The 12,580-nt window shown below is 44.7% G+C and overlaps 1 protein-coding gene across 3 annotated transcripts in view; it reads right to left on the bottom strand.

Annotated features, from left to right (window-relative positions):
- The window catches only part of ERO1A (endoplasmic reticulum oxidoreductase 1 alpha), a 50,092-nt gene extending 38,976 nt beyond the window's left edge, over window positions 1-11,116 (bottom strand). For all 3 annotated transcript variants that reach the window (XM_057723923.1, XM_057723922.1, XM_057723921.1), the window contains exons 1-3: window positions 10,920-11,116; window positions 1,267-1,386; window positions 405-488 (exon numbers count right to left, since the gene is read on the bottom strand). In XM_057723923.1, the coding sequence (XP_057579906.1) occupies window positions 405-488; window positions 1,267-1,386; window positions 10,920-11,033 (318 nt within the window). In that variant the 5' untranslated portion in view covers window positions 11,034-11,116. The remainder of the gene's footprint in view (window positions 1-404; window positions 489-1,266; window positions 1,387-10,919) is intronic.
- Between the last annotated feature and the right edge of the window lie 1,464 nt (window positions 11,117-12,580).

A 12,580-nucleotide genomic window follows, 5' to 3' on the forward strand; every position in this document is an offset into this window, starting at 1 on the left:
CAGTGGTTTTGTCCAGACCCTCCCCAAGGAGTAAAATTAATACATCCACAAAAAAGGGGAGGAATTTTATTTGTACCCCAATTAATTTCATTTTTTTTAAATACTACAAACATAACTCTGGGTAAGACATAAGAAGAAAAACAAATATCAAGCCAAAAGAAGTATTAATCTCAGTAATAAATGAAAGGATTAACCACAAAATTTAAATTCTATTATTATGAAGACAGAATAACTCAAAATGGGTTTTATATTTGTAAGTTTAGGTTTTTAATATGTTAATTTTAAACAACATTATATTTAACCTAAGGCTTGAAATATTATTTCAATTATATTGGCCCCTTTCAAAAGTTGCAGTTATTCAAAAAAAACATGTGACAGTTCTCACACGTATACACTGTTCTTACCGACTCACAAGGCTTGACAGCACAGTCCCTTCTTCCACACTGGTTGGTCTCATTCCAGAAAGGACAGGGCCTTTTCAGGTTTACCTGTAAAATAATGTTAGAGGAAAGTTATAAAAGTGAGAATCTTGAGATTATAACAGACACATGTTGAATTATGATACTATAACTTGGTCATGTTATCGGCTGCAATTATTCTATTTCTTCCACTTAGCAGTTGTCAGCTTTCAGTGGTGGTGTAGCTGGTGTAAGTAAGTCGGCAGACTTGGTTATAAAGACAAACTTGGCTGCTGAATAGATGGCAACTGGGAGCCAAAGTAGCGCATGTCATCACTGCTCAACTCAGTCTTCTTTTTTTTTTTCAACTCACGGTCTTTTAATGAAAGTAACAGCTAACATACAATTGCAAATTCAGACTGTAACTGCATACTCCAACGATCAGGTTTTCTAAACTCTTTTAACAGATATCTCAAGAAAAAAATGTCACAAGTAGCTTAAAATAATACAGGTCAAAAAAAAGCCATACTTCTTAAAAATATTTCTCTTTTTAAATTAATTGGAGTAAATCTGATGTTTTAGAATGTTATGAACAACTCATGACTTTGATAACAACATAATATTTCTGTTCTGACTTCAATTTAACCAACTAGGTTCTAATTCTAGAGGTCAAAACTCAGTTATTGAAATTAAAAGTATCCAACGGGTCGTTTCAGAACCGTATGGTACATTCTCGTGAACTGCATTTTCCTAAGACAGCCTTGCTGGATTTTAAATCATAAGCACAATTTTGAAGCTTAGTGATTTCTAAGAAAATGTAATTACCCATTTAAGTATTCCTATACCAAAAAAATTTGTTTTCAAATACCTTGTAATATCTAAAGTAGTTGCTTTCCAGGAGTATTTGAAGTCTCGGGAAAAGCCTGTAGTTGTTAAATTTATCAATGGTTTCAACATCACAGGTGCAATCATCCAAGTACCCACTAACCTGTTATAAAGAAAATGGAATATTATATCACAATGTCATAGATGCAACAAGGTTTTCTTCTCATGGTTATGATGAAAGAGCCCTCTATTCAACCAATCCGTAGCCTCCCTCCTGCCCATAATTTTCTGAGCTGGGACATGACCATAATCTAGTGGTGTGATCGCTCTTACTATAGACCTACAGGAGCACCGTGAACACCTTCTATAGGGCGGGTGTCCTGAGCTCATGACACACACACCCCACGAGCTCATCCCCTGCAGTCACTCTATAACTCTGCCCCCCAAGACGGACAGGGCGTGGGCATCTCACCCAAAACAAGTCGTGGCCCCCTCTCCAGGAATCTGGCTAAGAAGGAGGGATGTCTCCCCCGTCACTAAACCAGTAAACAAGTAAACGCAGACCATATTCCATCACGTGACCTGAGGAGACCATGAGCCAGCTGGCAGAGAGAGAGGAAAGATTTTTAAAGATACAAAGAAGCAGAGGTAGGAGATGGAGCACATACGCTAGCTGGATTCCCTAGGGTTTGCCTGCTCCCACTTTCACCATCTTTCCTGAAGCCCAGTTGCATTCCCATCCTTGGCTTTTCTGACTCTGTATTCTTATAATTCAGTTGTCTCTGTCCTTCATTTTAATTTCCCACAGGATGTGTGGGTCACAGACAAGCTTGGTGAATGTATAAAAAGAAGTGATATTGAATTTATAAGAGAAATAATAATTCATTATAAGGATCTAACAACCCTCCAATATTGGCCATGACAACTTTTATAGATTTGAAATGGTGCTTAGAAGTTACTTATCATTAGTAACACTGACATAGCAAATTCACCACAAAGTCAATCCTGATCTTCGAATGCTTAAAACTGATATCTTAACTGTATTTACTAAATCAAACTATTAAATCACATTATAATCAGAATCAATGGGAAATCATACTATAATCAGACAATGTTATCAGTCGTGAAGCTAAAATTCTGAGATATTTATTTGCTACTAGGCAAACACCTAACAGAATTAATTAAGAAAAAAAAAAGAATTAATTAAGCATTGCTTTAAGTAAGTAAAAAAATTCATTATGATTTTTTAAACTAAAGTTTTTATTTTTTTAATACACAGCATGCTGCAGAAAAGAGATCCTTATACTTTAGTCTGAATATTTACATTATAAACTACTTTGGATTATATTTTAGGGAGACATTGCCAATAAAAAAATAATTTAAAAATCTTTATTGGTAAGGAAGCCAATAAAGAATACTTCATTGAAATACTGAATTTAGGTGTTTTCCTTTTGGAATATGTAAAATCCTACATTATCTTTAGTTTTAGAACATCACAAAACGGTAATGGAAATTTTTCACCTAAGAGAGAAGAATACTTGGGATGCTGACAGCAATATTCAAGAGCTAGGTTTTTTTGTTTGTTTTTTTAGCCAACTTGCCTAGTCTTGTTTGTTCTGGACTAAAGAACTCAGTTTCTAGAAATCTGGTCTCCATATTTTGTCACTGTAATAACTATTTTCACTTCATATGCAAATATGTTCTTGTTTCCTGCTAAAAATTCTCTGAGTATACAATAATCTTAAGAGTCCTAATTTTGGGTACCAACAAAACAAAAGTGCTTCTAACCTAGATGATTTGATTTTTCACACCTCTTTCTTTTGCGCCTTCCAAGCAAAACTTCTAAGAACATAAAATAAGCTACTGTTTCTCCCCTTGGATACAAATTATCATACAAAGAATAACAGGCACAAAGGCTGCAAAGGCCAAAGGGACACCCACCAGATAGAGACATTAAATCACAAACACACACAAAAATACTTAAGAGGAAGGGTTTGAGGCAATCCATGTCTCCCCCTGAGGAATTCATTTTTAAGGTAAAAATGTATCCTCCCCTCTTCTGGAACACTGCAGCTCAGGTACCACTCACCCCTCTGCTGAACTAATCATCTCTCCTATGTGCTCCCACCACACCCCGCCTGCTGCTACACAGGAATTACCGCGCTGTATTCAATGTATCTACTTGTATTGAATGTATCATCTACTTCCCTCCGCCCACTGGAGTTCAGATCCATGAGAGCAAAGGCATGTTTCTTCACTCTGTATTGCCAGCACTGAGCACTGTGCTTCTGGAAAGCACACAGGAGATGCTCAGCAATTATTTGCGGGATGGGCTGGTGAGTGCATGAATGAACGAGTGCTGTCCACTGTTACTCTCCTTCCCTGGAGCCCCGCCCAGCACTGCCTAACTATAACTACGTACTTCCAGGTCACCTATGGTGCTGCTCAGGGCCCCAGACCATGCCAGCTCAAGGGGCAGGAACGCACTCACAGAGCAAGGAAAGGAAGCAGCAAAGGCAAACAACCTTTGTGTCCACCATTCTACTCATCTGTATCCTAATTACAAAGGGAATGATAAGAAGCCCCAAACCAGAAAGAAATGCCAGATGCCTCCAGAGCAGAGGTGGCTTATAACCTAGAGGCTGCAGAGGAAGAGAAGGCAGGACGGTGGGAGATTTGAAGACCTTCTGCCCCTTAGCTTCGAAATTGAGTAGGAGGTATTACCAACTACAATGACAGGTTGCAGGGCAGCTAAGGAGGTGGGGGGGGGGGGGTAACAGGAGCTTCTCTGAATGGAAAGAATTCGGCAAAGGAGAGGCAGGAAGACACCTGGAAATCCAAGCCATCTGACTGTTCAGGTAAGCTTGCCAAGAGGCAGCAGAACCTGATCCTGGGAAGGAAGTCTGGTCGGTATGATACCAGGCCCAGTTCTGGAAATTAGAGAACCAGGCATGTTACTGGAATAGAGTCTCGGGAAAAGTCTAAGGTAGAACTCCAATTAATGGACCCAGGGCAGAACCCTGGAAACAAAGCAAAGTCCTATTACCTAAACTAAGACCAAAAGGCTCGTGCTCATCTGTAAGAAGGACGGCTTGATGCTGTACTTCAGAATGTGCTACGGCTGCATAAGTAACCACTATACGATCTCCCAAAGTGGAATAGGACTCTGGACCTACCTCAGCAATCTGAATTTTTAAAAAATGCACCCCCTCCTCCCTGCCCCCACAACATACAGAGTGATTGATGAATGCTGAACTCTGAAGCTCGCCGCTCGAGGCTTCAGGTGATAATCAGCCTTGCTTGGATCAGAGGCCAAACTAACAGGAAGCAACGGAAAGGCCCTTGCTGAGGGGTGGCGGATACAAGGACTAAGGCAGGCCTAACACACAGCATCACCCAGGTTAAAGCCCTGGTCCCTTAAGAGCTGGAAAGCCTCCGAAGGCCTTCTCTTGCTGTCTCCCAAGCAGCCCAGCAGCCCCGCCGACACACCCTCCAGGGGAAGCAGTGTGTAACCACGGTTAGCGGGTGGGCAGTTGTTGTCATCGACCAGGCGTCTTAACCTATCTAGGACTCAATTTCCTATCCGAGCACAAAACTAGAAGTAAGAGGAGGTCTCATCTCAAGGAGTTGCTATCAAGATAAAACACCTAGAGGAGATGCCCAGAAAACGTTGATCATTACAACCCTACCACTGCCTAAATGCCTCCAGGGACAGCGATCTTCCTAGTCCCCAAAGCAACCTACAACATCCTTTTTGTAATGAATAAGAAAAGAAAAAAGAAAAACAAGGCCAAGTTTGCAGTTAAAATTCTCCAAACATTTTACATCTGAAGCGCCAATGGAACACAGAACTAGATAACCAAAGTCAGCTCCATTACTTTCTCCATTGACTGATTGGATTGGACCAAATACCAAAATACAAAAGGCAAGAGAAAAGAAAATAACACTGGCCTCCTTGTTCTCTAGTTTTCGGATAGAGGTATCCTTTACTTTGCAATGAAAGACAAAACAAAAAACGCTTTCCAAATAGTCTTCCTGTGTCCCAACAAGTTCCAGTCCTACTACAGATTTTTTTTCCCAAAGCACTGAAGAAGAATATATTTCTCATACTTTTATGAAATATCTTTTAAATGTGCTCAAAACATGCTTTATTTGGCAGAGAATTTCAGTTGTACTTGATTTTATTCAATTTTATGACCATTAAAAAAAAAAGCCATGGAAAGCATTCATTTGTTGACAGAGCAGACTGGGACAACTCTCTTAAAAGAAAGCATGGAAACACCGAAAGCTTCTATCCTGGGTGGTAGGCACCATGCTGAGGACATGGAATGTTAAGAGCTAGTTCTGCTTTTATTTTTTTTATAAATTTATTTATTTATTTTGTTGGCTGTGTTGGGTCTTTTTTGCTGTGTGTGGGCTTTCTTTTAGTTGCAGTGAGCGGGGGCTACTCTTCGTTGTGGTGCGCGGGCTCCTCATTGCTGTGGCTTCTCTTGTTGCGGAGCACAGGCTCTAGGTGCATGGGCTTCAGTAGTTGCAGCACATGGGCTCAATAGTTGTGGCTCATGGGCTCTAAAGCACAGGCTCAACAGTTGTGGCGCACAGGCTTAGTTGCTCCACGGCATGTGGGATCTTCCCGGAGCAGGGCTCGAACCCATGTCCCCTGCATTTGCAGGCAGATTCTTAACCACTGTTCCACCTAGGAAGCCCAAGAGCTATTTCCTCTTTAAAGTCTTGGTTTTGCTAGAACTTTATTTTTTTTAAATATGTATTTATTTATTTATTGGTTGCACTGGGTCTTCCTTGCTGTGCACGGGCTTTCTCTAGCTGCGGTGAGCGGGGGCCACACTTCGTTGAGCTGTGTGGACTTCTCATGGGGTGGCTTCTCTTGTTGTGGAGCACAGGCTCCAGGCACCTGGGCTTCAGTAGTTGTGGCACATGGGCTCAACAGTTGTGGCTCTCAGGCTCTAGAGCGCGGGCTCAATAGTTGTGGTGCATAGGCTTAGCTGCTCCGCGGCATGTGGGATCTTCCCAGACCAGGGATTGAACCTGTGTCCCCTGCATTGGCAGGTGGATTCTTAACCACTGCGCCACCAGGGAAGCCCTAGAACTTTAAATTGTTGCTAACTGACCCAAACTATGGCAGCCAATGTGAAACATACTTTGGTCCACATGCTTTGTCCAGAAAAGTCTGTAACGTAGGAAGGACTCAGAGTCAGTGCACATCTCTCCACTATAACCTGTTTCAAACATGCCTCTGACTAAGTTTGAATCCTGGGCTTATTTCCACCCACCACTTAACATATTATCAAGTGTCTCCTCCACGGCCCAGCTACTCTGACTAACAAAAACTTTTTTTAAATTGACCTAAACACGACACCCAGACGGGGAAGTCTGCTAAAGTACACGTACGCAGAGTCTATTGACAAAGCACTCCAAAGCCAAAATAATCCACTTCTGAAGTAACTATCGTGGATTATCTGAACGACTCTCCTTTCATTAGCCTGACGGAGACTCACTTCATTCAAATGAGTGGATCTCAGTGTTACCAGCATTAGCTACATTAAGAGAGAGAAAACATTCAGAGTATAGAAGTTCACAAACTCATTTCTAATTAAATTAACTGAAAAAAATGTCCATACTGCCTCGTATCGGGTCTTCAGTATCTCTTCTGAGGTGATTTCTTTAAAACGCATCCTAGGATTCCATGAATTGGGACTACATTCATTCTATCTAAAGGTACATAACATGGAAATAATTGTCCAGAAGAAATAAACTCTGAAAAATCTTCATTTATTTCAAGTCCGTACCTACCTCAATGCCATTTTGATTTAAAGAAAGGGTGAGTCCTGATTTATGGGGTTTTTACACAAAACTCTACATGTGTCAGACTTCACAAACTTGTATACAAACAGGGGAAAAAAACCAACTTTCTGTGTAAAAAAAATTTTTTTAACATTTTTTTAACAGAATGATACAAGGATGGGGGGAGTGGGAGGTTGAAATGTATGTAAGGAAGAGTTATAAGTTCCAGACAACTCATCACTTATTTTGAGCAATTAGACTGAAGCACAGCTCTCAAAAGAACTTAACACAGAGTGAAAATGGTTTTAATAGGATGTGATGTCAACTAACAGGCCTATGCAGTAACTGACTGAGTTTAAAGATTCATTGGGAGCTGTCAACCCGTCTTTAATTAAGAACACACTCCCGCTCGTGCAGTGTATACATCTTGTATTATAATTTCCCTCATCCTTGCTGAGCACCAATTATTTACCTGTTTCCATACACTGGAGTGTCAAGAACTGGGATAAAACTGTAATATTTCAATTTAGTTTTTGATCTCTCAGAACTTGTTCACATGCCCTCCTCACCTTCCGAGATGGCCCACACTCTGCAGAGTGTGTCTCTCTCCATAAATCCACTTCTCACCTATCACTTTTCTCCCACTGAATTCTAACTGAAATGAGACATCAAGAACCTGAGCTTCATGAAGTCCTAACACCAGGAATATGAACAAAAGTATTTTCTGAAGGATGTTTCCTGGGATGGCTTCAGTCTTCCTTGCTGGGATTTGCCAGTGGGTAACACTCCACGCTGCCAATGCAGGGGGCCTGGGTTTGAGCCCTGATTGGGGAACTAGATCCCATGTGTCACAACTGAAGATCCCACGTGCTGCAGCTAAAAAAGATCCCGCGCGCGGCAACGTAGAGCCAGCACATCCATATGAATAAACATATGTGTTTGTATGTATATATATAAATATACACTTACAAATATATAGCCTTCCGTGTTTGACATGAAAAAAAAAAAAAACCAAACTTGTTCACAGTAGGCCTCAATAAATGCTTGTTGAATTGAGTCTGATTACCTGTAGAGCTTTGTACATTTTACTTCAGTGACTTTCAAAGGTCGAGTGACAACCTACTGGCTGCTCTTGCTCCAATCAGAACGCCCACGTAACCGACACGCCGGGCACCCACACGACAGTGAGGAGGTGATGGTGTGCAGCTCAAGGCAGAAGCGGTAAGAGCACAGGAACAGGAAGGAAGAAAGGGGTGTGACTATCAACAACAAAAAATGAAGCAGCAGGACTCTGCGGCCAATTGGAAACAGCAAATGGAACCAGAGAAGATCTGAACTTGTATTTCCAAACCTTAGGTGAAAATTTAGTTCTTAATTTAGCTTCTAGCAATATATATTAACTCTTTTTTTCTTAAGACACCTAAGATCCCCGCCTCTCCCCAAGCCCCAGAGAACATGAGTTACCAAACTGTAAGCTCTTCAGGGCAGGGATTACGCCATAGTTACTTCTGTATTCCAAAGTCTCAGATCAATGTACAGGGTGTTTATAAATGTTCATTGAATTAATAATGTGCACCTTCCCTTTTGTTTTCTTTCTCCATATCTTTCTTTTCTCTCTCCCCCTGTTGTGGTGTGCATGTCAGTATATTTGTCTCCATTTTCCTCTTCATGTCTATTCATCACCATCTCCTCCCTCCTCTCCTTCCCTCTTCCCCATCCCTTCCATTATTGCACATAATAGAACTGAAGCATACTTGTTTTATTTAATTGGAATTGATGGTCTCTGTTTTTAAGTTTAAGTAAACCATTTTAAATCTCCCTTAAGGGACGTCCCTGGTGGCGCAGTGGTTAAGAATCCGCCTGCCAATGCAGGGGACATGGGTTTGATCCCTGCCCCACAAAGATCCCATGTGCCACTGAGCAACTTGCCCGTGTGCCACTGAGCAACTTGCCCGTGCGCCACAACTATTGAGCCCATGTGCTACAACTACTGAAGCCTGTGCACCTGGAGCCCATGCCTGCAATGAGAAGCCCACACACTACAATAAAGAGTAGCCCCAACTAGAAAAAGTCCACACACAACAAAGATCCAAAACAGCCAATGAACGAATAAATAAATTTTAAATAAATAAATTTCCCTTAAAATTGTTTTTTTACTCATTTTATTATTTTTTAATTTGGCTCTGGAAAGAAAAACAGTCACTCATTCTAAAGTGAAAAGAAAGAGGTCTAACAGATTTTTGTGTCAGGAAAGTATTTTAATCTTGAACATATTGTGAAAGGGGAAAAAAGCCTAACATTAATCAGAAGAAAAAGTAAAATATAGAAAACTAAAAGCTCCCCAATTTTAATCAGATATCTAAAAAAGGTTATGGGGGGAGGGGAGTGAACGTTTAAAAGTTCAACATGTGCTTTTACTCCATTATCCAAATCTCTAGAATGGTAGTTGAAAATGTTACACCGGATATCTTTCTGCACTGAATACCTTACTTTTAAGTCCACTTATTTCTAATTTGCTTGTTTTTAAAGGTTTGAACTTTGTGATACATTATATTTGTAATCAGAAGAATTACCCTTTTTCCTTTTAAGCAGCTGATTGTGTACTGTTTGCAATCACTGAAGGCAAAGGAGCTTTTCAATCTCTTAGCTGTAAAGCTGCAATTTTCTTTCAACTTCTCTTACACCTTCCCAGCTATCACTCACCCCAACTTCCAAATCACTCAGCAAAAAATAAAATCCAAGAATTTAAAGCAGTGGGAGAGGACACCTCTTCTTGTCACATTTAAAATGCTTCTTTCCCCTGTACTACCGCTCCTACACACATAAAATGTTATTTCTGATAAGTGAATAGTAAAATCTACTTAAAAGGAACAATTTGGATATCCAACCCTCAATTTTGTATTAAATGTAATTTTTATCAACAGAAGACAACCAAAAGGTGATTTTAAGAATAATGATATTTAAATATCAGATACTGTGGGTACCAAAACCCTTTAAGTTTCTTTGACTTTTTTGCTCACGGAATCCACATCTCTTACAAACAAAAGGAAATGACCACCATCAGCTTGTAATTAAACGTGTGCAGCGAGGGCTGTTCTCCCAACTCAGACCAGCACTGCGGCTGTCACGGTAAAAGAGTCCCACAACATTCAGGAAAAAAGGACACAGAGGGCGAGGAGTCACAGGGCCACGGCGGCCCCAAGGACACCGAGCAGTTGGGCTCGGACACAGAAGAGCCCCACGAAGCCATTCTCCTGCCTGACAAGGAGATCTGAGGGCAGCCGCCCTGCAAAAGCCTGTCCTGGCCACGAAGGCTGGAGAAGACACCCAGCGCGCGCACAGCCCGCCCTGTTCCGAGTCCAGCGAGACGTCAGGAAGACCCAGCTTCCGCGGAAATCACACCTACGGAGCGTGTGTGCCCGCGCGCCCGCGCACCCCCAGCCCCGGGCACCGCGGCCGAAGATGCGCACACCAACCAGGCGGAAAGAGACGGCGGGGCGCCCACCGCCCTCGCCCCACGCCTGACCGCAGGCGCGCGGGGACGTGGGTCCAGGCGGGCGGGGTGGGGGGGCCGGTCCACACCGACGCGGGCGGGCGGCAGGCGCTCGGCCCCGGCCCGGGGGCTCCTTCGGGGAGCGCGGAGACGCGCGGACGCACGGCCGGCGCCCCACCTGCCCCGGCGCGCGGGCCGGAGCGCACGGGAGGCTGGGGTCCCGCGAGGCGCCCCGCGGCCGCGCACGGCCCTCCCCTGGCAGGAGCCCCCGCCCCCCCCGGCAGGAGCCCCTCGCCTGGCAGGAGCCCCTCCCCCGGCAGGAGTCCCTCCCCCGGCAGAAGACCCCCCCCCGGCAGGAACCCCCCCCGGCAGGAGCCCCTCGCCCGGCCGGAGCCCCTCACCTGGCAGAAGCACCGCTGCGCCGCCGTCTCCGGGGGCTGCTGCCCGCCGTGGCCCGAGCCCAGCAGCGCCGCGGCGCCCAGGAGCGCGATCAGGAGGCCCCGGCCGTGGCCCATGCCGCCCCGGCCGCTGCGCGCCGCGCCCCGGAGTGCCCGCGTCCGGCCGCAGGCCGCGCGTCCGCAGATGAAGCCCGCGCCGCGCCCCGCCCCCCGCCCCGCCCCCCGGGCCGCCCGCCCCCGCGGAGCCGCCCCCGCGCCGCGCGGCCTGCGGACGTGCCCCGCCGCCCGCGCCCGCCGCCCGGGGCCCGAGGCTCGCTTCCCGCCCGAGCGCGCGGCGGACGCCCCGCCGCGCTTCCCGGCCCGGCCCCGCCCCGCGCCCCGCGCCCCGCGCCCCCGGGCCTGGGCCTGGGCCGCGCCCGCTGCCCGCACCGCGCCCGCTGCCCTCCCCGCCCGCGGTCCGGGGGTCCCGGCAGGGCCGCGCCCCAGCCCGCGCGCTCCCGGCCGGCCGCTCCGCGTCTCCGCGCGAGGAGGGGACACCGCGCGCTGCGTGTCTTCCAGCCCATCCCCCGGACCAGGGCTGCACGGATAATCTAGGTTTTCTCGTGGTCCCGTCAGAAACCACGAAAAGAAGCAGGGGGAGTTCATTTTAATCATAGGTTTTGTGGAAACCATTATGTGCAAAATATTTCAAAATATACGCCGTAGTAGATGATTCGTGAAACACTTTACATTTTTTATTTTTATCTTTGAAATAGGATGTGTATTTTATACCCGCTAGCCGCATTTCATAGTCAGATGTGGCGAGCGGCTGCTGCGTGGGCAGAAGGGGAGATGCCTCTTTATTTTATGGAAGGAGACAGGCCCAGGAGAGGTGAGGCGCCGTGAGCTGGGACGGGGAGCTGGGCAGTGAGAGAGCCAGGTCCGCTCATCCCAGCCGTGGGACTGGTCTATCAGTTTGTTTGTTTTTTCAAGGATAAAATTTCAAGGTGAAACCTTAAAGCTTTCCAACGTCTTACACATTACAAGTTAAAATATTTCGATTTATTTTTTGTAAGTCTTTTTTTGTTTGTTTCTGCTTTTGTTTTTTCTGAAAAAGCCATCACATATTGATGTAACTCTAGGATATGGTAGGCCTCGAATAGGTATTATACTCCTATTTTCTAGCTGAGAAGAATAGGCATAGAATTTATATACATTATTAAAAATCACTTGGTATGGTAGAGGTAAGACTCAAACCCTACGCTCTGTCCATCACTGCCAAGTGAACTGACATGTAATCAAAAAGTCACCAATCATCTGAGATCCTGGTGGGCCGGAGAAGCTCTGCTCTTAATATCTACAGCATGCATATTAATATGTGTGCATATTAATACAATCTCTCTTTACCTGGAAAGTTATTTTTTCATTATACCGTCTGCGGGTTCTACTTATCCCTCTAGGGCCAGACCAGCTCACTCAATCCCTCATCATGGGTCTTCCTGGTTTCCTCTTCACCCAGTTCCAATGTTTAAGCGAATTTCAACTCAATAAACTTACACTCTGCCAGACTAAGTTTCACATTAGAGATATAAAGATGCATAAAACCCAGTCCCTGTACATGAATGGACACCCCATGGAATTTACCATGTAATCTCTTAAGATGCTTCTACTTTATGTTTCTACCA

Source organism: Hippopotamus amphibius, chromosome 2 (assembly GCF_030028045.1).
Source record: "Hippopotamus amphibius kiboko isolate mHipAmp2 chromosome 2, mHipAmp2.hap2, whole genome shotgun sequence".
Classification (NCBI taxonomy): Eukaryota; Metazoa; Chordata; class Mammalia; order Artiodactyla; family Hippopotamidae; genus Hippopotamus; species Hippopotamus amphibius.